The following is a 26,162-nucleotide window of genomic DNA, read 5'->3' as shown; positions in this document are numbered from 1 at the left end:
ACTTGATGACATACTTTTGAGATATTTCCAAAACACGTGAATGGTGGAGCTCAGCATTTAATTGCGAAATATTTAAAAAATAGGTAAAAATTTTTGTGTGACAGGTTGTAGAAGTGAAAGTTGAACAGGTGAATCACAATCATTCAATTTTACGATAAAAATACAAGACTATAATTGTCAAACCCATGATGTCGGCACGATGTGAATCAGTTTTACACAATTCTTATTAAGTACTTCAGTAAGTTTATCTAATTAGGTATGTCTATATTTCGGCATGATTAAATTGGTGGAATGATAGCTAAGTATTAGAGAATAATTCATTGCCAAAATTGAAATCCAAAGTCCGAAACGGTTTTACTAACTATTTATATATACCTAATCGATTCGATATAGATTGGACACACATTCCCGTCAGTAGAAAAAGGCGGCAAATTTGAAAACTAGTTGCAATCACAGATCTACGATGAGTAGATGACGCTTAAAGAATTAAAGATAGTTAAAGTGTGCAAAACGTAAGCCATCACGCATATAAACATACCATGAGTGGGGAAGAGGCAGACTACAAATGAAAAATCGTGACCATTTTTGAGTTCGACAGTGGCGCCATTTATTAATTTTCAGACACATTTCCGGCATCGTAACACCTTAAGTATTTTAATTAGACAATATTAATCTCATCTACATGGAACCCAGGGCTATAACCGCGAAAATCGAAGTTCATCAATTGCGGACGTTTTTCTCTGTCACTCTTATTACGTCTTAGTGAGAGTAAAAGAGAAGGGGATCTTTCTCAATTTGCGAATTTCGGTTTTTGCGGTAGGCCCCCTGTTATTAGTATGTGTAAGCGAGAACAAATATCGACAGAAGTTACGGCAGACCACCTTCCTCACGATCGATCATGGTGGCGGTCCGGTACGCCTATCAGCTATCAGTAACAGCTTTTAGGACGACTAAATTAAGTAAGATTTTGTGAAGCGTTTTACAGAAGAGAATAAACTATATCCATCCCTTTTCAGGGGCCATAATACTAGCACAGCAAAAAGACAGTAAGGTTCTCTCTGTGACTATGCACAAATGAGAAAAGATCTTGGCTAAACTATATATTCCACGTTATCCTAATATCCCAGATACATATAACTCATGGTCACCCTAATTAGAAAGAGATGCAACGGCCCACCTTGACTTCTCATGTGGACACACGTTTTGGCCAATGTACCTTATCCGGTTAATCTTATAAGTCCGTGTTCTTTAGATTTGGTTTGACAAGTCCAAATGTGACATTAGATATGATGTAAATTGCTGAAGTCGGGGTTTTGTCACATTAATATAAAACAAAATGAAAATGATAAGATGATAACAAATTGCTTTCAGCAAATAAGTCATCTAAAGTAATGGAAAGATTAACCTACTCATTGAACGACTTGCATTTGTGTGAAGGTTATTCTATTGCGGAACTAGTTCCGGATCTTGTTTTGGAAAACATATTTTCATACCTATCTGTGAAAGATCTTCGAAATTGTTCCTTGGTTTGTAAGAGTTGGTACAGAATCCTCAGTGATGAAAACAATGACGTATGGAGAATACATTGTGTCAAAAGATTGGCAGAAGAAGTCATGAAATCAGACTTGCTTTCCACATTAACAACTTATAAGGCAAAACTTAAAGCTTTCTTTCATGCTTGGAATCCGCATGACTGTTCCAGAAACATTTATGTTAAACCAAATGGATTCACTTTGCACAGGTATTTAGCTACAGCTCAACAAAGTAATACGTTATAATATGTTAATTGTTATTTGAATTATTTTAACCTCAATGCTATTTTCTCTAGTATAGAAGGCATTTATACTGTTGTGCAATGCCGGATTTAGAGGTCTGAAGGCCTCGGGCAATAAAGGAGTGGAGGCCCCCTGGCCCCAAATTTTTTCCAAATAAAATGGTAAATTTACCGAATTCTCTATTGTGGGGGGCCCCTCTTTTGTGGAGGCCCGGGGCAGTAGCCCCGGTTGCCCTGCTGTTGTGATAGAAATAATATTAACCCCTTAAATTAATTTATGTTTCTAATATTTCATGTTATCTAAATAATATGACTCACTTCACTCCAATTGAATCTCATTTGAAAATTACAGGAATCCAGTAGCACAAAGCACAGATGCTTGCAGAGGTAAAGTGGGTTTCAATTATGGGCGACATGCCTGGGAAGTGATATGGGAGGGCCCATTAGGGACTGTAGCTGTGGTGGGCATCTCAACCAAAGAAGCACCTTTACAATGCCAAGGCTATGTGGGATTATTAGGGGCTGATGAACAGAGTTGGGGATGGAATCTTGTGGACAATCACTTACTGCACAATGGTGACACTCAAGGACACTATCCGCTGCTTAATAATTGTCCAAAATATCAAGTAAGTCCAAAAAATTTATTCATAAAAAGACCATTTTAATAACTATTGCAAGTTATAGTAATAACCCTGAAGCTTCACACTTTAAAACACTAAACAACAAAAATGGTAAAATACTTCTAATAATGAAGATTTTATTTTTGCAGGTTGGTGAGCGCATACGAGTGATATTAGACTGTGAGGACAACACTTTGTCATTTGAAAGAAATTATGAATTTCTAGGAGTTGCATTTAAAGGTAAATAAGTTATGGAGTTATTAGATGTACTATCATTGTTTTGGGATTTTAGAATTCTTCTTCATTAGGTGGGTCCATACAGAGTGAGCACATGCGCGAGGCAATTTCCTCACGCACAAAACGGCCAGTGTAGACGTGCCTCGTCCGAGGCGGCGCGCGTTTTTTCCTCGCCCGGCTATTGACTTGTCTTATCTTATAATAATATTAATAATAAACCTGCGGGGGCAGCTTGTGGCGAGCTGACGGTGAGTGGCGACACTGCGGACCCCTATTCCAGAGGGCCCTTTTATTTGGCCCTCGCCTCTGCGCTTGCCTTCACCTGCCGGCCAGAGTGGAGTCACAAGAGCGGGACCTATGCTCCAGGTTGGAAGTGTAAAATGTCATAACGCCTGCTGAACGGATTACCGGGATCTGGCTTCCGCAGGCTCACCTCTCGACAACCTCACAGCCGCTCCAAAGTGTTGCCTTATTGTCGCACTGTGCGTGCGGCCGTTGTGGGGCCCACTTAATGAGTTGGCGAGTCACCACCTGTCTTACACATTTCCGAGACTGATTGTGACGGCAGGTGTCCGCTAGTCTCCTCCCATAGCCCATTATCCAGTCCATCCAACTTTCAAATCAATAGCCTTATGACCTTAGGTCCCATCGCAGCACAAAAGAGCTGCACTGCAATACTCTTTGCACCTGGCGGGGACCATCTCCGGATGTATCATATTGTGCGCTCGGGGATGGTATCCGCCACGTGTATCCCTTGCTTTTAGATTAATTTGTCCTCTGCGCTGTTGGCTTCGGCCCCACGCATGCCTCCCAAAGGTCCGGGACCCCATGGTCCCCAGATATGGTAAGACAGACAAATAATAATAATAGCCTTTATTGCCGAAACTAAAACAGTATTACATTACATTTATAAACCAATTTACTTAAAACTAACACATCGGATTGTCCGGATTAGTGTTCAGCGTGTCTTCTGACACATAGGCCTCTCCCAGCTGTTTCCATTCCTTTCTATTAATGGCTTTCCTGGTCCAGGTGGCGAAGGTCTTATCTTACTAAATATTAATTCATTCATATGTTCTTTCAGGCCTTCCCAACAAGCGACTGTATCCAACTGTTTCAGCTGTGTATGGAAATACTGAAGTGTCTATGGTTTACCTCGGTCCCCCATTAGATGGCTGATGGTGACCTTCAATGTCTAGATAATATGTTAATGATCATACCGCGGTCTGGCGGGGCAAAAATGCACCAGAGCTACTATATTGACGCAGGTGTTACTAGGCGGGTCCAGACAGAGCGAGGAAAAAGAAAATGCGCGGGCCGCCTCTGCCGAGGGACGTCTACACTGGCCATTTTGTGCGCGAGGAAATTGCCTCACGCGTGTGCTCGTTCTGTGTGGACCCGCCTGATCTTGATTCATAACAAGATTTGATATCAATTCATAGTCATACTAAGAATGTGACTCCATCTAAAACTAAATATAAATTAAAAAGGCACATTTTTTTTTTCTTTCGGAGCGATTATCTCCGAATATATTCACTTTATCAAAAAATGTCTCTTGAAAACCCCTATTAGTTTTGAAAGACCTTTCCAACGATACCCCACACTCTAGGGTTGAAGCGAAAAAAAAAATTCACCCCCACTTTACGTGTAGGGCAGGTACCCTAAAAAAAATTAAATTTTTAGATTTTATTGTACGACTTTGTCGGCTTTATTGATTTATATATCCATGCCAAATTTCAGCTTTCTAGCACTAACGACCACGGAGCAAAGCCTCGGACAGACAGACAGACAGACAGACAGACAGACAGACAGACAGACGGACATGGCGAAACTATAAGGGTTCCGTTTTATGCCATTTGGCTACGGAACCCTAAAAACAATATATTAAAATCACTCTTAACAAAAATGTAATATTACATACATAAAATATTAATTTAGTTCATACTATTGTAATCACGATTATTATATATTAGTATTACATAAAACAAATTTCATTTGCCCTCGCACTATTTAAAGTCAAACCAAAATTGCCTTTGTCAGACCGGGGTATGTTAATGATCGATATATGGCTCTCACAGGTTTTGTCATTCACGTTCGCTCTAATGAAACTGAGACTTAATAACGCGCCGATTTAGCACGCACACTATGTGCCCACTTACTTTTCGGGTTCGACCAAATGGAAGCGCGGCTCTCGTTGTGAGTGTGTGCGTGCGCGATACGAGAATACGAGTAAAATAGGCATGTCATGAAGTCTTAGTCTTGTCTTAGCCATCGATATCCGTAAGGTTCATAGATCCATGGTGTTTACTATTACTAATTTAGTCTAGTCAAAACAATAACATAGTATAACTCTCTTAACCCTTTTCCAGGCCCCACCAATCTACAAGGTTTTACCAAAAACTCCAAATATTGTGATCTTGTCCAGCTTTGATGATTCATTTGAAGACAAGTCACGTTTCCCCAAAGTGCACTCTAATTTGAACCCTAAATCGGAATGCTAAAGTTGAAATTCTACTGTCGCGTATGTGGTCGATAAATCGTACTATGCCTGGAGAAGGGTTAATACGATTAAATAATATTTCTTAAACTATTAAATTGACAAAAAACAGATGTAGAGTGATAAGCCAGATCGAGTAAATTGAGCAAAAAGTGTTACTGATATCATAATTATTTATAAACGACTTAAAAGGTATCAGAACGCTATCTGAATATAGCACTAATATAGTATAAGAATGTACCTAATTCATTTCAGTAGTAGTATTGATATCAATACTACCACAATGATATCTTTTTAGAAGCTTTTATTTACTTTCACCTGACGGTTGTCTGTTTGTAATCAAATCTTGCAAGTTAAATTTGATCCACTTCCAGGTTTCCGATTGAGCTGAAAATTTGCATACATATGTAAGTCGGGTGACAATGCAATATTATGGTACCATCGAGCTGATCTGATGATGGAGACAAGAGGTGGACATAGGAACTCACGCAACAAAATAAACGCAACCTCGGATAAAACAACGCAACCTAATTGTGTTTGGGGTTTTTAGAATTGGCTCTGTGTGTGTGTGAGTATTAGTTGCCTGTGGAAAGAAAACTACAGTCAGCGATAAAAGCTTGTACCAAAAATGAAATTTTTGCCAAAAACTTATTAACATTGGCAACATGTGCGAGTGAGCCCTGTGTGGCTCTAGTCTTGCTGTCTCAAGTGGACCGTTTTCTCTAGTCTGGTACGAACACCTTGTAGCTCGGTAATAAGTTTCAATGTAGTATGACAAAAAATACAGCGCTCTCCACTTTAGGTATAACTTCATGCAAAAAACATCAAAGCTCCATAGTTTTTAAGCTAACACAGGATAGTAGTTTCAATATTTAAATGATATACGGTCTTACAAAAGGTAAATGCCATGAAAAATAATCACACGGTGAACTAGATTATATTTGCAAGGACTGACTCCAACCAAACACCTAGGTTAAAGTTCGCTTGATAGAAAAAAAAAACACGAAAGCATATATAATTTTCATTTAATTTTAATTATATGTCGTTACCCTGCATACCACAGCGGTATAATTTCAGTATTAAGTAGCTTGTAATATAGCAAGTAAACACAAATTAAAAAGAGAACCGCCTGTATCTTGGCAAACGCTTTCATTCCGATTTTTTATCAAATCTCATTCCAAATTATATTTTATATATGGATTTTTATATGTTAGGTAGATTTCTGGAATTATTTTAAACTCTCTTTAATTTTGATGCTAGTTAGGGTTGGAATATTTTTTAAATTTACTCCATGAACCTGGAATTATACATGCATATTAAATATTGTCAACCTACATACGCTCGATATATACAACCTTAGTCCTTCGGCAGTCGGGCAAAAATAAAGATACACTTATGACAACCGGTGGCAAATACGTATACTTTGTAAATTATTATCTTATTTAACGAGGAGACAAGTCAAATTATTTTTATGAAAATATTTCATTTGTGTTATTTTTAATATAAACACTAGATAAAATAGAAATCATATGCCAATAAAAAGTGACCGAGGCGTCCAGTGCACTTTGCTGGATTAGAACCAGCGTCATCTGCATTCGCGACGGACGCCTTAACCACTAAGCCACCCGACTCACGGTGTACGGGTCGAAATTTCTTGTGTGTATGCAATCTTTTTAAAGACTTGTAGAAATGTATAGGGACTCAGGACCGCTCCGTCCACAATCCTATTTCGTCACGTCATATGGTCCACTGTTCGTTGTATGCTGGGCCCAATTGTATGCTGACGACATGGCATTGTGGACGATTTAAATAGGTGGTGAAATAGGATTGTGGACGAAGCGGTCCTGAGCTCTCTAAGATAGACCAGTATGGTTCGTCAGTATGGTTTTACCTTTGTATAAGGCATCTATTTAAATTTATAATCTTATTACTTTATATGAGTGTGAATATTATCCAAGATATTGTTAGGATTTATTTGCGATATCGTAGTAGTATACAACGTGCTCATGAGAAACCCGAAAGATTAATCAATCAATAGTAGTAGTAGTTTTCTATGCTTATCTAGAGTTAACGCCAATTGAAAAATAAACTTATTTTTGTTGTTAGGTACTTAATCCTAACCGCGTTGTTGATGGCGTTGTTGCTACTATAGCACGTAGTCTAAAATATCCTCATTGATAGATGCTAGACGTAAAAAAGTGTCAATATCACTTTGCAAAACATTTGATTTTTATGTACTAATACTTTAAAAATGAAACGGAAAAAATCATACAAACAAAAAAAATTGGCGAAATTGACCCTAAACTCTTATAACATGTTTTCCTTCTTTTGGCTTTAGAAATGCGTGGTTAAAATCTTTTGGGTTCCTCGTGTTACACCGTGTATATATGCGATTATAGACTTAAGTTATTATTTATTTTCTTTTGGTTAATGTATGATGCACACTTTTACTGCATGGTCCTAAAGTTGACAGATTGAGAATATTACAAGTTGGTTTTATGATTAGTACCTGATGATTTTGTGCAATATAATGATCATTCAAGCAAAGAACATGGCAGTTTTTTTTTACCCAAGATTAGTTTTTAGGTTCGTTAAGTATGCTGTCGTTTTTTTCGACCAATTGCTTATTTCTTGTAAGAACGAACCAAGAACTTTCTTAACTTTATGAAACCTTTCTGCAATTTTCACATCTGTAGTATAGGGTAGTTATTTTCAGTAGGTTGAGACTAGATACAGACAGGGATACATCGGGTTAATGGAACATCATCAATTCATCAGTCACGGTCAGTCAAAGTTAAACTAGGGACTTAATACAATATGCTTATTACTAGCCCATGAATTGCATAGTAGAGTAGGTAATAAATCGCCTCGCATAGCTAAACTGTGGAATGAACTATCGCCTGTGGTATTTCCGGACCGATAAGACTTTCAAGAAAAGAGCGTATCTTAAAGGTCGGCAACGCACTTACAACCCCTCTGGTGTTGCGGATGTCCATGGGCGGCGATACTCGCTTACCATCAGGTGATAGTCTGCTCGTTTGCCTCCTATATCATATTTAAAAAAATGACAATTTTTAAACAGTTTGTAATTTATAGTATTAGAATAAATTAAATTACTTTCAGAAAATATGCCGTGACCCCGGTGGCCGAGTGGCTCAGGCACCTGCCGCGATAGCAGAGGACGCTGGTTCGATTCCAATCTGAGGCACTGGAGGCCTTGGTCACTTTTTCTTAGTATATGACATTTATAAAGAAAAATAAGTAAATTGACCTAATAACAATTGGCTTTATTATAACGAGTCCGGAAGTGCGCATCATCTATTCTCAATATATACGACAACTGGTCGTTTCCTTAGGTTCAGCGTTCTCTTTCTATCATCTATGTAAAGATAGGCAGACCACAGCTAAGTTGGCAACACTTGATAGCCCAGCCTGTGCAAGTGTTAAATAAACCTCATAATTTCATAGATGTCTGACGTTTAAAATAACACTTGCGTTGTCTGGACTATAAAAATCGCTGCCAACTTATTTTGGTCTGACTAAGATATACGCGGATATCACGCTGCTACGGATCCGCACGGCGCTCCGGTGTGTGGCTGAGACAGCGCTATGCGGTAGCGAGCAAGACAGCATGCACTTCAGGTGAAGTCGAAAGAGTATAATATTAATAATCCATATTCATACTAATATTATAAATGCAAAAGTGTGTCTTGTCTGTGTGTTACCTCTTCACATGGCAAGCATGGCCAAACTGCCCTTAGCGAAAAAATTAATTTCATTTTACTGGATTATTAACCTGATACTGGAACTGGATATTTCGCTTTCACTAAAAATTAAGCCTGAAATGCTTCAGGTTTAAAAAATATACAAAAAAAAGAAAAAATATTTTTATTTTATTACAGCTAAAGTACAAATTCGAGTTTTTCACAAATCCGATTTTAATTTTCGAAAAAAATACATGTTAAACATTATTAAATTCTACATGAAATATATAAATTTGATAACTGTCGCAATCTTGCACGTATTTTTTTAATTTTTCTGAAAGTTTTTAACTAAATTTTTTACTATTTTTTCAAGAGATACTTTTTAGGGTTCCGTACTCAAAGGGTAAAAGGTGTAGCTTCAATTTGAAATCAACCTTATCGAAAACCAACATGCCGCGCGCGGTGCGTTTGTATGAAGATAACCTGCTTCCCCACTCTTTGTACTATGATCGTGCCATCGTGCGTCTTAGGTTTATTAAAATAAAAATGCCGTTTTTAGTCAATACTTTATTTAACAAACCAGTGAATTCTTATGACAACTAGGTAGATTATTTTATTTCGTTCAATCACAGGCTCACAAGAATTACGCGGCGGCCACATGTGGTCGTGTTAGTAGCATTACTAGATCTTTTGGCTGAGTATACATGAGCAGAGTAAACAATATAAAAAACAACAATACGGCTAATATAAAAAAGCGGCGTTTCCCCAAAACACCAAATTGTTGTACTAAATGCACTCACTTTATTGAACTCTGTACCATTTGTGGTTGTATGACGTTACGATCGCCGGAATAATAAATTCCCTGAGTAGTAATTAATATGCGTTAATAAATGAAGTCAAAGCGCCACGCCACACTTGAGACAAAGACCTCGCGGGTTATATCACACTAGTTACCACCAAGTTGTTACGAGTGGTAACTACTGGGATTTTATTTCCCACCTTTTACCACTCGTAACTACTTGGAAAAAAATCCCACTAGTTACCACGAACTTGGTTTGGTGGTAACTACTGGGATTTTTTTCCCAGTAGTTACCACTGGTACAAGCTGGGATTTTTTTCCCAGTAGTTACCACCAAAATTTAGTTAGCGTTTAATACTAACAAAAACAGTATAAATATAGAGTGCTTTAATCAATAATTAATTAAAAGTTGAATTAATTATAAGTTATTACTCTAATTATAAGTCGATTACTGTTTCAGTAAACTGCCTTAAAAATGATCAAAAATAGTCAGTCTTTGACTGATTTGTTTGTTCGTTTGTATAGTTGTAACTTTATTTATTTAAACGGATCTTATTGTCGATGGCGCTTACGCCAAAAACAACGCTGCGCTACGCAGTGCGACGTAAGCGCCGTTAACAAAAGATCTAGGTTTCATAGATAACGTCTGCAATGAATTCAACTTACAATTAATAAGATAAATTTCAACCAAATGTTAATTTCTCTTTAACTTTTAATTTCATGCACTTGCAGTTGTTGTAATATTTTTCATCACTTTTAAAGCAGTTAACTGAAATACTAATTATTTATTAAGGCACTCATTATTATTTATACTATACTATTACTACTGTTTTTATTAGTATTGAACTCTAACAACATTTTGGTGGTAACTACTGGGAAAAAAATTCCCACCTTTTACCAGTGGTAACTACTGGGAAAAAAAATCCCAGTAGTTACCACTGGTAACAACTTAGTGGTAACTAGTGGGAATAACCCAGACCTCAGATACGACGCCATAAAAACACTTTTTTTCGGAAGTACTTTTTATTTGGTGTCCCATACGACGAGTACTCAAAAGGGAAACCGCTGGACACTTTCTGATTTGCTATCTTGCTGCTAAGAGGGACAGGGAAACACCATCCTCAATTCCTCTAAGCAGAAAGTGTTCTGAAAAAGGATAGATGTAATAACCCCCTAAATACAGGTACTTACAATTTGATGCGCCTGCTGGTTGAGACGTCATTGAGTTTTCTCGTACTTATCAAGTTTATGGATATGAAACCAAAATGTATATTTTGGTGTTACCTAATAGTAGGTATACCTGAGGCATTTTTAGGGTAAGTAGGTCTTAAATACTCAACAATTTTTACTGTGAAACCAAATTTCCATAATGCGAAAAATTTGTAGATAATGACTAATAATGAGTTTACCTTTTCTTAAAATACGACACCCAACATTTTTATCGCATTTTCGGAACCTATACATTCACCTTGCAGAGTATGACCATTAATCATCCTCTACCATTAAACTTAAAAAAAAGAATAGTATTGCTACTTGGGATTTAATATACGGAACATTAATTGCGTGTTTGCCTCCGCCCACGCTATGGCCGCACTAGTCACTTTAAACCTAGATATACTAAATTCAAAACCAACTTTTTTCATAATTTTCCGCAACCATTACTTATCTGTACACTAGGTATTTGCCCTAATTTTCTACACAACCAGATCTAGATCCGATCTATGTTCTATTCTGCCTTTTAAATCAGTGTTAAAATTGTATAGTGTCAAGGTACTTGCTATTTCTTTTCGTCGACGCTATTTAGTAAGGTAGGTAAAAGATTTATATTTAGGTACATAATCACAATAATATGGAAAATCAATAAAATAAAACACCACGTAATATTCAGTATAAGGCGGACCTGCGAGCTGAATTACTGATTTTACAAGCTTTTATTTAACTTGTTTGTGCCTAACGTTTGTCCGGGTCTAATTTTGCAAACTGAATTATACCCACTTCCCATTATTCGATTAAGCTGAAATAGGTATCACATGCATATGTAAGTTGGGTGTCAATGCAATATTATGGGACCATTGAGCTGAACTGATGATGGACTCAGGGGGTGGCCATAGGAACTCTGTGATAAAACAACGCAACCTAGTTGTGTTTGGGTTTGTTAGAATTGTCTAGATGCGTATTAGTTGCCCGTTGAAAGAAAAGTACAGTCAGCGATAAAAGCTTATATCAAAAATAAAAAAAATGACAAAAAACTTATGTCCACATGAAAAAACTGGTGCCACAGACAATTTGAATCTGAATTTATACCGTGACCACAGAATTCCGATGTTAAATTTCTGATATATAATTGAGCTCTATGTGGTGTACGTCTAACACACAATTTCCTTTTCAACAAACATTCTGACTACCACTTTAAAGCCAGTAAGTAATCTATTCTCATTCTCTTCCGTTTCATAAATACAAATTAGACTGTCCCTGAGCAAGGGGATAACGGCATAGATTCGTAAGTCCCCGCGTACCTATACAAGTATGACATGTACAAATCCAAATCGAGTTTTTAACCCTTATGGTTATGAAATTACTTACAAGAAGGTTCGAGATTCAAAATCGCGAAATCGCTCTGACTTCATAAAACACTATATTATAACATACCTATTAAAATTAAATCTGTGGAATGAATACGTTTTTAAACACATTGAATGCAAAGTGGCAATATAAGTAGGTACAGTATACATCCTACATATGGGTAATAAAGGTAGCATTATCTAAAGATAACTCAAGCGTTTAAAATTATGGTAGGAATATGGCATGTGGCTCTAACCTCTTAAGGCCCAGCCATAGAAATGAAAAATCCAAAATTTGCCACTGGAATTTGAACCTATAGTGCACGGAATACAGTAGATTTTATTTTGTTTGAAAATTTTACGAAACAAAACAAATGCAACTCTGTCCTAATTGAATATGATTTAAATTTCATCGAACTAAATAAGTCCTATAGGTAGGACCTTGGGCCTTACGAGGCTAAGTGAGCCAGGTGAGTGAAATCCCATGAAAATAATTATTTTATTACGGATGACATTGGCTGGCCTTTTTACAGAGAACCGACCATAATGGTAGTTTGCAGAGCACATTGTTGTATGAAATGCTTTGAAGGTTGCAGTTTAATATCTATACGCTTCAGTTGTTTTATGTTCCATTGGATATAAAAATCCATTATTGAAATATAAACTACTTACATGCTATAAATAAGGTAGGTACCTACCTACATTATTTGGTAATGTCTGCGATTTTTATTTAACATTTATGTTACAGACAACAGAAATTAACCGACGGAAATTTTTTTTTAGCAATTTGACATACCTTATGTTTGTATCATTAGGTACATCTCTGATTGATTATTTTTCATGGTTAAAAAATAAAATGATTCAATAGGAATCTTTGGTGAAAGCACATAGATATATGTATAGGTAAATTACCTACCTAACATTTATTACCGTCAAAACATAATGACGCACTGGAAAATATAGTTTTTACCACAATACTTCGAAAAAGGTATATTTTTTCTTTTAAATTTTATCCAGGAGAGAGACCAAGTAGCGTAGGTAGTAGGTACACATCCGGATCTTATTAGGGTAAAGAAAGATTTCGTTTGACAATTAAAAACTCCTTCACATACACGGATATCACACTAATGCGGATCCGCACGCAGCTCCGGCGTGTGAATGTGACAGCGCTATGAACGTATATAACGATATTAACGATGTCCCGCTCGCATGCACAGCGTAGCGGCGCGCGGCGTGCGGATCCGTATATAAAGGTGGGATCAGAGAGCCTACCGCGAAACCCGAAATTGCGGGGATCTTTCTCTTTTACTCTCACTAAGACGTTATTAGAGTGACAGAGAAAAATGCCCGCAATTGACGAACTTCGATTTTCGCGGTTATAGCCCAGGCAGTCACTCGAATGAATGTACACTTGAGTGAATTCATTTCATGTTCACACGGCCGCTGGTAAAATTATTCATTTTCTCTTTTCTTTCACTATGGCGTCGAATAAAGTTGTGCGTCTAAGAAAAGAGCTTTATTTGTGATCATTTAATAAATAATGGAACATGATAAGAAGAGTAGATACCTATGTTAAGAGCCCGGTAATGATTTTAGAGCAAAATTGTAAAATTGAAAGATTTAGTCGTTGAAATTGTACACCTTTTGTTACGTTATATCTAAATAACAAGTATTGGTTTCTATTAGCACATTTTTTCATCTTGCCTTTTAATAATGAGGTCGCAAGCGTGCGTCCCTGGTAATATGTGATGAGAAGGGACAGTTTTTAAAAATTCATCAACAAATTATTGTAGTAAATTATACAAAATGATGTATAAGAACAAATTCAGCAAAAGTTGTAGATTGTTTAAATATCAAAATTACGAGTACGTTGAAATTAAGTCGATTTTCAGAGAAATTTTCACTTATATTGAAGTAATTTCTGGAGTAAATTGATTTCGTCTAACTTTAATTTACACTACTTCAAATTTATGATAACAAAAATGTAGTTTACCATTACCATTTTTAGCAGTCCAAACTTTACGAAATTTACAAATAAGATCGACAAAATCACTGCTTTACGCGCGTTTACCTAAACATCCATCAGAAAAAAAATCATTACTAATCAAGTGAGTCTGTTTTAAAAAAAATAATTTTGCGACTAAAATCGATAACGGCCTCTTAAGAGCTAGAATTAACAAAACCGAATGAAAATATTTTGATGATTGGCTATAATCACCCTTTGTTACATAGGTATTTGTTTGATAAAAAATATGGAAATTAGATATGTACTTACAAGATTCGAAGTGCTTTTCCGTAGGATGCACACACTGACTAAATATTCTGCATGTTTAAACCAGTGCAAAGTCGGTACATAGACATCGTCGGAAGAGCAACCGCTTTTAATAGATTGACCTATTTTGGTCAATTCCATTATATCGGGTCCGTATCGCCTTTATTTTATGTTTAATATCTTCTTCGCTAAACTCTAGTATTAAATCACTAATTAGAGATTTTATAGAATTTGCCTGGAGTGTTCTGTCTTTATACTCATCAATTTTGTGGTTGATTTTTAAAATGCTTCTAAAATAATAGAATATTTTGCTCATACCACTTGTGCAAAATTCACTGAACGTTCACTGTTAATTTTTTGTTCATTCGGAGTGCGAGTGAAAGATGCCGAATGAAAATATCCAACACTGTTGGATTGTTTCACTAATGAATTCATTTTTCACTTTTGGTTCATTTTGTATTCAGCCGTGTCACTTTGAGTGAAAGATGAATAATGAAACACGAAAATGAACCGTCTGATCCCACGTTAATGTGAAGACCACCTTATCCCATTCAGCGCTAATCACGACACTTTGTCGATTTGCTTTTGTCCTACGAAGCAATTTTGATTAATCAAAATCCTATGTTTACGGTTACGCCACAGCGCTACGATCGTAACTTAGCGGTGAATGACCAATCCGACTAATTTCTGGATTTTGATAATAGTGCTCTACTATCAAAATCCATCAAAAGGCGCAATAATTGACTAATTCTTTTTGTCGATTCTTATTTTTTTTTGCTCCCTTCTAGAGCAAAAACTCCACGACTTGTCCTAACCTAACTCCATATTTATTTTTCTCGATCTGCCTCTATGCATTTTATAGCATAGCATAGCCTTTACTCAAAAAAGTATTAAAACATCAGATTTTTCAATTGTTGAGCAAAGCGACGTTACCAAGGCGACCCAGAAGATCGCTACATCAATTCCACATGACTGGGGCGATCGGCTGGCTATAACTAGCCTGGATGGCGACTTATGACTATATTACCCGCAATGTACAATACAATACAATACAAATATACTTTATTGCACACCTCAATACAGAAACAGTACAAATAATACAACACATAAAGAAGAGGTAAACAACAGGCGGTCTTATCGCTAAAAAGCGATCTCTTCCAGACAACCTTTAGGTAGCGGAATTAAAAAAAAAAAAATGTATATATAATACTCAATACAATTATATAAATAAATCTAAAATCTTTCAAATTTTCTGTCAAACTACTTTTATTCAAACAAATACATATCTTAATATGGTTAATTGTTCTCAGAATCGCTATGACTAGATAAGATGTTAGTTAGTTGGCATGATTGTTGCGTAAAATACCGTTTTATTTAAAATTGATACTGATAATCAGCAGTGTTGGCCGAGCGTCATATCAGACGCATACGTAATAAAGACTGCTAATATCCACACTAAGTTGCACTTTGTTAAAGGGGGAGGATGCCTTGGTACTGATCTTCCTCCAGCGCAGTTATAGTACCATATAGGTATTTTATAGCGGTATGACCTCTACTTATATAAACGGCATACTAAGCCTAACGTAAATCAGATTACTACACAACCGATCGGCCAACACTGGATGTCACACCGCAATTTTCTATCCTAAGTTTTATATGCAAAAAGCATAATATCAAATACATTTGATCGCTTTAAATAGTTATTTTAGGCGATTATTTATTATGTAGGTACTTATTGGTATATTTCAGGCCTAGGTATTATAAGAAAGCTAGTGTTTGAAAATATGTAATCTACAGAGTATTTTTTGTGAAGTCAAGTAAGTGTTCAAAAACTATGTAATCATAATCAAGTGCATTTTAGGTTTATGTAAAGGTACCTAAGGTTTCCGTAGTTGTATATACTAAATGTTTCAACATTAAATCATTACCTTCCTGGCGTTGTTCCAGCATTTTGGGAAGCCTGGGATCTGCTCGGTAACTAATCCCAAGATTTGCACAGGCACTAGTTTTTACGAAAGCGTACATTTGTATGAAAAGAGGAATAGGCTCATATATGGACAATTGTTAGAATCGAACATAATATATTATACCTAACGTGAAACATTTATGTATCTATTAGTGAATCAACTTTTATTGTCTTTTGCAAGAATTGTCCTTAATCATTATTAGTTTCACTTTTGTAACATGGTCAAAATGAGTCAAGATCCTTAATATAACTATATGCCAGATCCGGCAGAAATAAAAATATGTCTAATGTTTATTTAAAAAATTGGGTGACCCAGTGGACGAACCCTTATTTTCATACAAAAGTGTGGGACAGCTTTGTCCTCTGGGTCACTGGGTTAAACAAGTTATAAAATATCAAATCATGATAAAAAAATCCCTCTAAATATTAGACAAGCTCCAAGTAAGTTTTCTTTCAAGCGGATGTTACATAAGCGTTTGCTAAAACAAGAGCTCGAATAATATCCATCATTATTATATTTATAGTATGTTTTCTATAAATATGTGGTAGTTTATTGTTATTATTTATTTATGTAGTTTATAAGTATGGTTTGCTTTTTTTTTATTCAATCGATTTTTTTTTTCTCTGCACCAATTCTAGGTATCTCTGTTTGGCCCTATGGTTGACTGGTAGAGAATGCCATTTGGCATTAAGTCCGCCATTTGTACATTGTTGTATATATTTTGTGCAATAAAGTTTAAATAAATAAATATAAATATTGCATTACGTAGCTTGTTTATCTGTTTTTATATAATAAGAAAAAATATTACATAAAACCGAATAATTTTAGTAGGTCCAATTTTGCTGACAAAAACGTTGATTCAGCATATTATTACTAAATATTACATTACCAAAAATGAAGAACGCATAAAGATAATGATTTCTATAACATACAATTACGGAACCTTAGTTTATGTTCCATTTGCTTAAGTAAATTTCTACATTGAGTTCCTTTGTATTGGAGCTAACATATTCTGTTAACGATATTAGAGTCAGACTAACGAATTTACTTACGACTATGTCATAAATGCGAGTAGGTTTCTCTACTCGTTTACTGACAACTCGTATACTACCGCGTAATTTAACAAGATCGATGCGACATTTGGGTCGGAAGACATTTTAACTAGTAATTAAGTTAAATTAATTGCCGCAACGATAATGTTAACTCATGGGTTCAACTTTCTTTAGCCAGACTCTAAACAGCCTCCTTGTCACTTCGTCTCACCTCAGCCTGTACAGCTCTTCCTTAGCTTGTACATCAGGCTGTACAAGGTAGGATCCAGATATTTGTTCTGGTTGGTGCGTTTCCACCAAAGATGTGCGAGGATGCGAAGCGAGAGCTGTGTGTGAACCAATAGAAACGCTTAATTTACCTCAGCTCAGCTCAGCTCTAGTGGAAACAGCTTAGCGGAGCGAAGTTTTTTGTACATACAAAACAAGTGAGAAGGTGAGCGAGGAACGTGTTGCGATGAATGTGTTGCGGGGTAGTAGCTTTAAAACATTAAAGTTGACATTTGAACTTGTATTGCACCTTGACACTAGTGCAGCCGGGCAGCAACATCGTTTTTGACGTTAGTAATGCCATCGGTAGTAATGTCATGCTGCAATATTTCTGCAGTCGACAGCAGCAGTATTGCAGCGCGACATTACTGCAGAAAACGTCAAATTTTATTTAAATTTCTCTACAAATTGACATCTTGACATTTTCTGCAGTAATGCAGTCGACTGCAGTAGTATTGCAGCGCGACTTTACTGCAGGAAACTTCAAATTTCATATAATTTTCTGCAGTAATGCCGGTGCTGGGATTTTTGACATTTGTGGCAGAAATGCAGTAATATCGCGCTACAATACTGCCGCAGTGTCGAAATCCGACGTCTCTAAAAAAAGTCCGCTCTCGCTTCACCGCACCCCGCCTGCTTATTTGAAAAGAGCCCGCTACACAGCCTCGCTACGCATTCTCACACCGCTCAGCTACCTCGCACAGCTTGGGTCGAAATACAGTCTAAAGGAACTTGAGGGTACAGTCATTCACAATAATATCCCAGCCCTGTCTAAACATTTCAAGACCATCTGGGCCTGATCCTTGCTTTAGGTTTTGATCCAAATTATTAATCTATAAAGCTTAGGTGAGTGCTGAAAATGAAAATATCGTGACGTAAAAATAATAGGTAAGTAGATTATATTATAAACGGAGTTATCATTACGTCCGTTGGACTACGTACCTATATACAAGTACAAGTATTCTATTTGTATTGACCGGGAGCTATGAAAACACCGTGTAGGTACGGTACCTACCGAATGAAACTTATTTTAGGCAAGTCAATACTGTTACACTATTACTAACCAAATCTGAGCCAAATCTTATGAAGTCTGTTTTTCATCTGCATACGATGATGTGACTGCTTTAAAACCTAACCCCCTTCTAAACCTATACGTTTATCGACTCATAACGACAAAGTCAGATATTATTGCAGATGGCTGTACATTAATGCAATCAGATATAACTATCCACTCAGTTAATTTCGTCCGAGCTCATAAGTTCAAAACATTACTAAGTATAATTTGACTTACATTAACTGGTAGTACAAACTTCAACACGTAACAAAATAATACCTACCTACACAAGCTAGATTTATAGTCGGTTTACAAAACTAGAGGCCAAGTTGAAGAAACTAGCACAATCACGATTTTTATAGTCCTGAATCGCATACAACGACAAGCAATTCCGTTGTTCCCAGGATAAAATATCTGAGAATGCAGCAGCATTAAGATTTCTATGCTGAATTTACTTTATGTCTTATAAACTTGCACTTAAAAATTGACACGTCATTTATCAGTATATCTAATTGTTTTGTAGCCTATTTCGGGGCCTGCCAATAAAAAATCAAGAAGAAGAAGCAATCACTATATATAATCAATAATAACTTTTGACTTGGATTTGTTTCTTAACGTTTTAGACATAGTATTTTACTTGTGTTGCCGTGGCGAAATTGGTTGTGTTTCACTCCGTAGCAAATTTTGTTTAACCATTGTGGCTTGAAACTCTCGCAACGCTCGAGATTCCGCTTTTATTAATTTTAGAATCTTTCTATTGGTCGGGTAAAGTCGGTATTAATATTAGCACGAGGGGTTAAACGAAAACTTTGCCCCCTTGTAAAACAAATGGGTGGATCAACTTTTTAGTGTCATGTTTAGTTTGTTTTGTCCCTTGGACCACCATTCTTGAAATCCTGATTTTATGGTATTTTAATGTAATCAAACATGCATTATTGTGGTAGAAATTGTGTAACAGGCCATCCACTGAGCATGTAAGTAAATCGTCATACAACATCTCTTCGAACAATCTGTGCCAGTATTGTCCCGTGGACAACGGGATAGGATAACACAAAAAAAGTTGATTCACACAAATAACAATTAGCTTGTATACTATTTTTAATCGTGGCTGTATGCCAAAAGGATCAGGGCCTTTCATGCCTTTAAGTCAACAATATACGAACTCGCGGATGAATTATGTATATTATTAGTTTTTTTTTTCTTCGTAAGTAATGAAGTAGGTACATTGTGTGTACTGTAAAAGATATCGACCTAACAGGGAGGATGACACACATTCGTTGTAGTTTATATCTTTATTTTCAACATATAGCTACGTTACAATTCGGCTAGCCTTGATGGCTGCCTCTTCCTTCTGGAATGCCGGCCCGCATATCCTTTTCCATCCGACAGCGACCGCCAGTTCCAAATTTAAATCATTTAATAACTGCCAGTCACCGTCTGCCGACTACAAAGGCTGAAAAACCTTTACATATAACGCCTCCTCGGGTGAAAGAGGCAACTACCATTTACTAATAAAAACGGCGATATTAAAAAATTGAAAACTAGACTCATAAAAACCTTTGCTCTTTGGGCATTGGGTTTCTACCTATTGACTCTCGATTAATTAACAATTTTGTTCATATCGCCTTTATCGCACAATGTCGGTACTTGATGAGGAAAAGATTGCTTTAAAAAATGACGAACGTCTATTTTGTTGATTACTCGAATAATACCACACCAAGAACAGCGATAAAGCTTGTCGCTGCGTCAGCGATAAAGCATTCAGTCCCATCCGTTGGCCTCCCTATTATAAGAGATCATGATCTATTAATTATTTAGCTTATTATCAACAATAATCACCCAAACGAAATGGACGCGATGAAATATTGTTCTTTAGGTACTACATTAGGCAATTTCACAGAGATTCTAGCTACCCTGAAAGGGGTTACAGCCATAAAAGTGTCGTTTTCAGACAAAGAGGTACCACGGACGGATATCATTAAAGCGTTGCAAAACTAATAAAAGGTGCAAATAAGACGATTCGTCTCTAAAGGTCATGCTGTCATTGTGTGTATTACCACTTGAAAATTGCATTTGTAGATTTTTCCGCGCATTTTTACTAACATGATTGCCTCCGTTAGAGATCGTCTTTATCGAAAACCGACAACGTGGTACCTTTTTCTTAAGAACGTCACAAAAAGAATTTGACACGCACCTACAAGTCTTTTATGTCGTCTGTCTTTCTGTCCTGGAGTAAGTCTTTGAGTTGCTGTTTGACCTTCGTGGGCGGGAACTTGGTGAGACAAAAGTCAGCGACGAGGCAGTAGGCCTTGCAGAGGAGGGGGCAGAGCACGGCCTGGTGGAGCACGGCGGCCACGCGGTACCACGGCCCGTCGAACGGGTCCAGGAGCGCCGGGCAGATCATGTGGTTCAGGTTCACTTGAGCCGGCTGCAAATAATTCAAAAATCACAAAGTTGATCAAATCTTTCCTTTTTCTCGCGGGAACGTTTATAGTCTGTTCGGAATGAGAAGAGTCGAAGTCTAAGGAATGTATTGGGCCCCATATATTCCACGACTCTTCTCTTTCCGCACATACTCTAGACATCAACCAATCTCAGCTGGAAGGAGACGTGACCAATGAAAATGTGGATAACAGGAAAACATCATCACGTCAACATTATCTAGAAAACAATATAAATAGTTACACTTTTTAGGGTTCCGTAGCCAAATGGCAAAAAACGGAACCCTTATAGATTCGTCATGTCCGTCTGTCTGTCCGATTCTGTCACAGCCACTTTTTTCCGAAACTATAAAAGCTATACTGTTCAAACTTGGTAAGTAGATGTATTCTATAAACCGCATTATGATGTTTACACAAAAATAGAAAAAAAAACAATAAATTTTGGGGGTTCCCCATACTTAGAACTGAAACTCAAAAAATCTTTTTTCATCAAACCCATACGTGTGGGGTATCTATGGATAGGTCTTTAAAAATGATATTGAGGTTTCTAATATCATTTTTTTCTAAACTGAATAGTTTGCACGAGAGACACTTCCAAAGTGGTAAAAGGTGTGTCCCCCCCCCCCCCCCCGTAACTTCTAAAATAACAGAATGAAAAATGTAAAAAAAATATATGATATACATTCCCATGCAAACTTTCACCGAAAATTGGTTTGAACGAGATCTAATAAGTAGTTTTTTTAATACGTCATAAATGGTACGGAACCCTTCATGGGCGAGTCCGACTCGCACTTGGCCGCTTTTTTAGATATACAATGCTGGGAACTTATTTGGCTCTCATACTTTTCGACCATTTGACTGCCAGTCAGCCATAGCCGAAAAAGGTTACAGTAAAATAAACCTTAATACATTCATATAAAGTTTACTATTGCTTTTTATATAAAATAGTCGTGGCGTTATATACTTACTATTGCTATAGCTTGTAGAATTATGAAGTGATACAACAGATTAAGGCAGTAACTAACAATTGCCCAATTGAAATCACCAAGTGGCTCTACATTGTACACACCTGAAAATTAATTTAATTAATCTATCATTGATGCAATGTTATTATAAGATTTAATTATAAGATTTTTATAATTAAAATTTATTATGGTAAACGCGAAAATAAAATACGTACCTCCAATTCTTAATAGATAGTATGGTATCACGCACATCATGCCGTGTTGTATCCAGTACAGGGCAGCCTCAGCGGGGATCTATGATGAATACACATTCATTATTAATTTTAGTACTTTGGTAGGATTGGCACGGCAGGGCCTATTGCTGGCAGACACTAAGAAGAAAACTAGTAATACGCAAGTGCCGGTTATAATTGAAATGCATATGTTTTTAATATTCTTGAGTTACACATATTTACCTGACGGGATGCTGTTTCAGGAAATAAAAAAGCTAATAGAGGCCCATTTAACAAGTTTAAGTGTATGCGAAAAACTGCAGTTACTGTCCTGCTGGGTGGTGCTGCCAACAGATATATCTGTAAAAAAATCGTATTTTATTATCTATTCAAAATTAAATTTTTAAAATATTCTATAGTTAGACCAAGATAAGTCTGTAACGATTTTGATAGCATACGCAGTGAAAGTGTTAATTATACGTCATAATTTCGAAGAAGATTGATGTTTAAAATAATACTTGCACTGCAAGTGCTATTAATTGTTGCAGACTTGTCTTGGTCTGACTTTAAAATGAGAACACAAAAGGTACTTCAAAATCTTTATTTATAGTAATTCAGCAATATTCTTCTGAAATCATTAAGGTTATGAGTTTTTCTTGAATTATAATATTCCCATAACTGTTATTAATTTCCTAGATCCCAAGGTCAGTGTCAGGAGTGTAATCATTCTATTGTGACAAATCTGTGCTTATCAAATGTAATCATAATGTGTTTAACCCATACAAGCCCCAATGTTGTGATTAGGTACTTACAGAGTAATGGCTTTGTATGCAAACCAAGCATTTTAACCTAAATGGAAACCCCTGACCTGAAGATATCCATATCACATTCCTTAAATGTTTGGAAGGAGGAAAACATGCATTGTATTTATGTATTTAAGCCAATTTGAAATGTAAATTACAACAACAAACAGTCTAAGTCATTGCTTATGGCACCACATTCAAACATACAACTTAATGATCCTTAATATAGAGAGTAGAGTAGGGAGTGTTTATTCGTGGCAAAATAAAAGAGAAAAACAACAGGTAACAAAACATAACATATAAGCCACGAATGGTCCCGCTGCACTGGTGCTGCTAGCACTGGTCTAATTTAGTAATTTTTAAGGAAATCTTAAAGTTTTTACTATGATTGAGTTCTTTTTTTATTCTTGCTTAATGTATGTTATAACTAAGCTTCTAATTATTTAGTAAATGTTTAGTATGTTATTCAATAATACTACACTTCGGGTGCAATATTTCATTTTTGAATTATGGGAGTGATAAAATCACATATATGAGTGGGATATTGTGGTGGCTGATTGCATACTTACTTGCATTAATGTTGTAACATGACATGGATTCAGCAAATATATTACAGTGCGAGATGCAAATTTAAATCCAATCTCCATTCCCCACAGTAAGGCCAAAAGAATGACTAGCAATCTCTTGCCTCCCCTGTCACTTTTAATATAAGTTTCTTCATGTGGTAAAACCAGTTTTGGATAAGTTTTTACCTGAAATATAACCTGGAGTTGAAGTAAGTAGATACTTGAACCCTGACCCGGGTATGTCCATAAACTATGTCCAAAACAGAGGTTTTGGGCATTGTGAATGTGATCTCGCTTTGTGTGGTAAGGGCACAGCACAGCAGATGACACTCCAGATCTAGAGCGGAGCCCAACTGGGGAAGTACCTCCACCTTACAGAAAACCACAGCCACAATAACACTAGACCCTACTCATAGTGTTGTGTTCCTGCCAGTGAGTAAAGTTGCCAGAGCTCAACGCGGGGGGGGGGGGGGATGCTAGGGTCGGCAACGCGCATGTAACTCCTCTCCTAAGTAGGCTACGGGTGTCCATAGGCACACATACATTCGGAGACTGCTTACCATCAGGCGGGCCGTATGCTTGTTTGCCACAGACAGTATAAAAAAAAAGTAGATGCAGAGACAAAATTATTTAATATTTTTTGTCCATTTAAAATCTAAAATGAACATACACTTTACAGTTTTAAAACCAAAGGGAGTGAAGGTGTAGTACAAATATTTATACTTTTTTAATATTAAAAAAAGAATAGTTCAATATCGTTTTTGTAACCTAGGATATGATCTCTAGGTATTTTGGATACTTAAAAACATACGCCAACCTGCAAATTGTTAAGTTTTTATGTTATTTAATAATCATTATTTTTTATATGATGGATTAAAAAGGCAATTATGTAAGGTAACATTTCTTTACATCCTTACAAATTTTAAAACATATCTACAGACGCAGATATGTTTATTAAGTTACAGAGGTATTAGTTTCATTACTTAGATCTATAATGAATGGTACTAATTTTAATTAAATTAAAAGAGAAAAAGACACTCGTAGCTTAATTAAGTTACAAGTTTAAGTTATTGATACTTACTAAAATGTATGAGCACAGTGCAGTAACTATAATTGTTTCAATTATTTGCCTATTATACGATAAAAAATATGCGCACTCGGGCCCCACATTTCGGGGAACAGCTCTGTTAGCACCACTATAGGCCCACTCAAACATCGTTAAATATTACGAATTTATAATACTGTTTTTAAATATAAATTAACAAATACAATGTTCAATTTTTTTTACACATTTCCTGTAACGAAATTTGTGTTTCGATAAAATATGAGTAGTCTGTCTGTAAATAATTCAACGATTCAATCAATTCCCGCGATGACAGCTGACACAGGGTTTTGTGAGAGTTGCCATATCATAAAAGTAAATTAATAGAGAGATACACACTGACCATGAATAATTTGAAGGAATAAAAACAGACCACCAAATCAAATACAGTTTGGCCGTTGCCAGCTTAAATCTCAAATTGGTGTTTCAAATGTGTTTAATATACGCATGAATATGAAGGTCAGAGATATTGACGCCAATTTTTTCCTGATCTAATGGCCAACTTGATCATTCCGTCTGGGCAGGCCCTGTATTGTCTGGGCTATGACCGCGAAAATCGAAACTCGTCAATTTCTATTTCACTCTAATTACGTCTTAGTGAGAGTGAAAGAGAAAGATCCCCGCAATTTGCAAATTTCGGTTTTCGCGGTAAGGCCCCTGGTTATATCTTAGACTGGCACACGGCGTACATACGATGTGCTGTGCTCTCATGGATTATATGAATACAATATGATTTCGTGTCGGGCTAGTGCTAGCTCACATAGCGTCTTCATAAAGTTTTATCTGTTCACCCTGTCTAGAAACATCTCCAGCACCCTTAAAGAGCCCCGAGCAAAGAGTAGTATCGGATGACCCCTAGAACTCGCTTTCAAGACAACCCTCTCATCCATCCTCAACATGTACCTCGACAGCCAATTCAGCTTTTTCCTAAAACAGTAGAATGAACACCGTCGGCTTGACGCCGCCGTCTCTGGGCTAGCTAGCACTAACAGCGCCAAAGGCGGGCTACGGGTTTGATCGGTACCGCCTTTGTCCCTAACTGAATCTGAAACTGTCCCGACAAGAACCATAAATGATACTGATGCCGTGGAAGCTGGAAGGTCGCTTGTGTGAAATTCACCTACTGTGTCGATTAGGTGTCGACATGCATGCTTGCGACCTGCTACATATTTGCCGCTGGTACCGCAACCCAAGGACAGTGGGGAAAGAAAGGGCTCATAAAGATTTTTACAAAATGACCAGACGACTAACAACTACGTCGCGCCGTCG

General features: G+C 36.6%; 2 protein-coding genes across 2 annotated transcripts; one reads left to right on the top strand and one right to left on the bottom strand.

Annotated features, from left to right (window-relative positions):
- Nucleotides 1-1,271: 1,271 nt before the first annotated feature.
- LOC133517754 (F-box/SPRY domain-containing protein 1-like) lies at nucleotides 1,272-4,127 on the top strand. The gene is made up of 4 exons (XM_061851151.1): nucleotides 1,272-1,741; nucleotides 2,127-2,400; nucleotides 2,544-2,634; nucleotides 3,716-4,127. Exons 1-4 carry the CDS (start codon nucleotides 1,392-1,394, stop codon nucleotides 3,808-3,810), a joined length of 810 nt encoding a protein of 269 aa, XP_061707135.1. The 5' UTR covers nucleotides 1,272-1,391; the 3' UTR covers nucleotides 3,811-4,127.
- Nucleotides 4,128-9,384: 5,257 nt separating this feature from the next.
- On the bottom strand, nucleotides 9,385-26,129 carry LOC133517752 (transmembrane protein 164-like). Its single transcript, XM_061851147.1, has 6 exons — nucleotides 24,873-26,129; nucleotides 23,795-23,977; nucleotides 22,666-22,782; nucleotides 22,426-22,504; nucleotides 22,214-22,314; nucleotides 9,385-21,232 (listed from the first exon to the last, which is right to left on the bottom strand). The coding sequence occupies exons 1-6, from the start codon at nucleotides 25,005-25,007 to the stop codon at nucleotides 20,999-21,001; spliced, it is 849 nt and encodes a 282-aa protein (XP_061707131.1). The 5' UTR covers nucleotides 25,008-26,129; the 3' UTR covers nucleotides 9,385-20,998.
- Nucleotides 26,130-26,162: the final 33 nt, after the last annotated feature.

The sequence above is a fragment of the Cydia pomonella genome, chromosome 5 (genome assembly GCF_033807575.1).
Source record: "Cydia pomonella isolate Wapato2018A chromosome 5, ilCydPomo1, whole genome shotgun sequence".
Lineage (NCBI taxonomy): Eukaryota > Metazoa > Arthropoda > Insecta > Lepidoptera > Tortricidae > Cydia > Cydia pomonella.
Note: the sequence above shows the minus strand (reverse complement) of the source record. Positions and strands in the feature narration are given on the sequence as shown.